Raw genomic sequence first — 2,190 nt, 5'->3', positions numbered from 1 at the left:
TCTAACTCCAGGAGTCTTCCACAGTCATGAAACTTTGAAAATTTCTAATTTAAAACCTTTAATTTCAAAAGTCTCCCACAGTCACTGTCTGAAACTCCACTGTTCTTTGCTGTCTTGTAATTATTTAAAGGTGAGAATGGCTATAAACCTCTAGTCTTTGTTGATTTGATGGATATATATTGCTTATGTCTTTCTCTTAATGGATTACATCACTAATCTATGTTTTTTTTTTTATCACATCATGTTATTAAGGTCCAGTGATTGGTGATTGCTTATTTCTCTTATCATCTTATTGGGATTATCTCTATACTGTGTATCCACTGCACCTTTCTACCCTGGCTTTCCTTTCTGTGGACATGGAGATGGACAATCGCACCATCCTTACTGAATTCATCCTCCTGGGCTTCTCAGAAGACCCCCATCTACAGTTGATTCTATTTGGAATATTTCTAACCATCTATGTGATGACCTTGTCAGGAAATATGACCTTGGTTATCCTAATTTGCATTGATTCCAGGCTACATACACCCATGTACTTTTTCATAGGGGGTCTCTCTTTTTTGGATTTCTGGTATAATTCTGTGTATATACCTAAAATCTTGGTCAATTGTATCTCAGAAGATAAGCGTATCTCCTTGGCTGGCTGTGGGGCTCAGTTTTTCTTTTCCTGTGTAGCAGCCTATACTGAGTGCTACTTGCTGGCAGCCATGGCCTATGACCGCCATGCTGCAATTTGTAGCCCATTGCTTTATTCAAGTATCATGTCAACTTCTCTATGTACTGGGCTGGTGGCTGGATCCTATGTTGGAGGGTTTTTGAATGCCATAGCCCATACTGCCAACACATTCAGGTTAAGTTTCTGTGGTAAAAATATTATTGATCACTTTTTCTGTGATGTGCTTCCATTGGTAAAAATGTCCTGCACAGACACTCGTGTCTATGTGAAAATTCTCTCTAGTATGGTGGGCTTCACCGTGCTCTCCAGCATTCTTGCCATCCTCATTTCTTATTTCAACATCCTCCTGGCTATCTTGAGGATCCGCTCAGCCTCAGGAAGACGCAAGGCATTCTCCACCTGTGCCTCTCACCTGGTCTCCGTCACCCTCTTCTATGGTTCCTTGCTCTTCATGTATTCAAGGCCTAGTTCCAACTACTCCCTGGAGAGAGACAAAGTGGCTGCCATGTTCTACACTATCATCAATCCATTACTCAACCCTTTCATCTATAGTCTGAGAAACAAAGATGTTAAAGAAGCCTTTAAGAAATTGATAGAGCATATCCAACAATGAGCATGAAAGGTTACATTTTACAAATTATGGCTGATTAAAAACTGACTTGTAGACATGTTTGTACTATTTCTATCATAGTTAAAGTTAAAACAATGTCCTAACAGCCATGAAAACCTTAGCAACCTTCTCCTAAATTATGATTAATACATTCTTGAAACTTAAGCTATTCCAATTATGTAACAATGAGTTTTTCAATGTAATATTCTTGTTGGTTTGCAATACTAACTTTAAAACAATAACATACCCCCTCTTTTTGGTCAGGATGGTCATGGGAAAAGATCAAATAGAATTGGATTGCTTTCTCTTACTTAGTTTGACCTTGTAGTTTTGGACATGAATTGTATCAAATATGGAAATGATACAATGGCTAGGTTGCTAGAAATTTGTTCAAGGTTTTATAAATTAGTATTCTTAGTGACATGTCTCTTAAAGTTCTTCCCATAAATGTAATTAAACACATAAAAGACATTTGTGTAAAACTTCCATTTTTGCACTGGGATATTAATACAAATGTTCCTTAGAGGTATTTTGGGTTAAATAAAAATAAAGGTCTAGAGATTAGCTCAGACATTAGAGAATGTATTGTCCCTGCAGATAAGTACCTACAATGGGTGGTTTACAGCTGCCTGTAACTTAAGCTCCAGGGGCATCAGATTATTCTGCCTTCTATAAGCACATGTAAACAAGCACACATATATTCATAAGCCCAGAAATCCTTCCCATAATTAAAAGCAAAATAAATCTTAAAATAAATAATATAAATTAAATCATTTTAAGGTTCTTACTTTAACCTAAGAGTATAAGTACTAATATTTATGATTTATTTCAATATAAGCTCCATTGAATTAAAATATAATAACTAAATGGAAAAGGCTTACACAAGGTAACAAATATTCAGCTC

General features: G+C 36.2%; 1 protein-coding gene across 1 annotated transcript; it reads left to right on the top strand.

Annotated features, from left to right (window-relative positions):
* The first annotated feature begins 317 nt into the window (after positions 1–317).
* On the top strand, positions 318–1,289 carry LOC102002685 (olfactory receptor 9G4-like). The gene has a single exon (XM_005363325.2). It carries the CDS (start codon positions 357–359, stop codon positions 1,287–1,289), a length of 933 nt encoding a protein of 310 aa, XP_005363382.1. The 5' UTR covers positions 318–356.
* The last annotated feature ends 901 nt before the right edge of the window (positions 1,290–2,190 follow it).

This window comes from Microtus ochrogaster, linkage group LG9 (assembly GCF_000317375.1).
Source record: "Microtus ochrogaster isolate Prairie Vole_2 linkage group LG9, MicOch1.0, whole genome shotgun sequence".
NCBI lineage: Eukaryota > Metazoa > Chordata > Mammalia > Rodentia > Cricetidae > Microtus > Microtus ochrogaster.
Note: the sequence above shows the minus strand (reverse complement) of the source record. Positions and strands in the feature narration are given on the sequence as shown.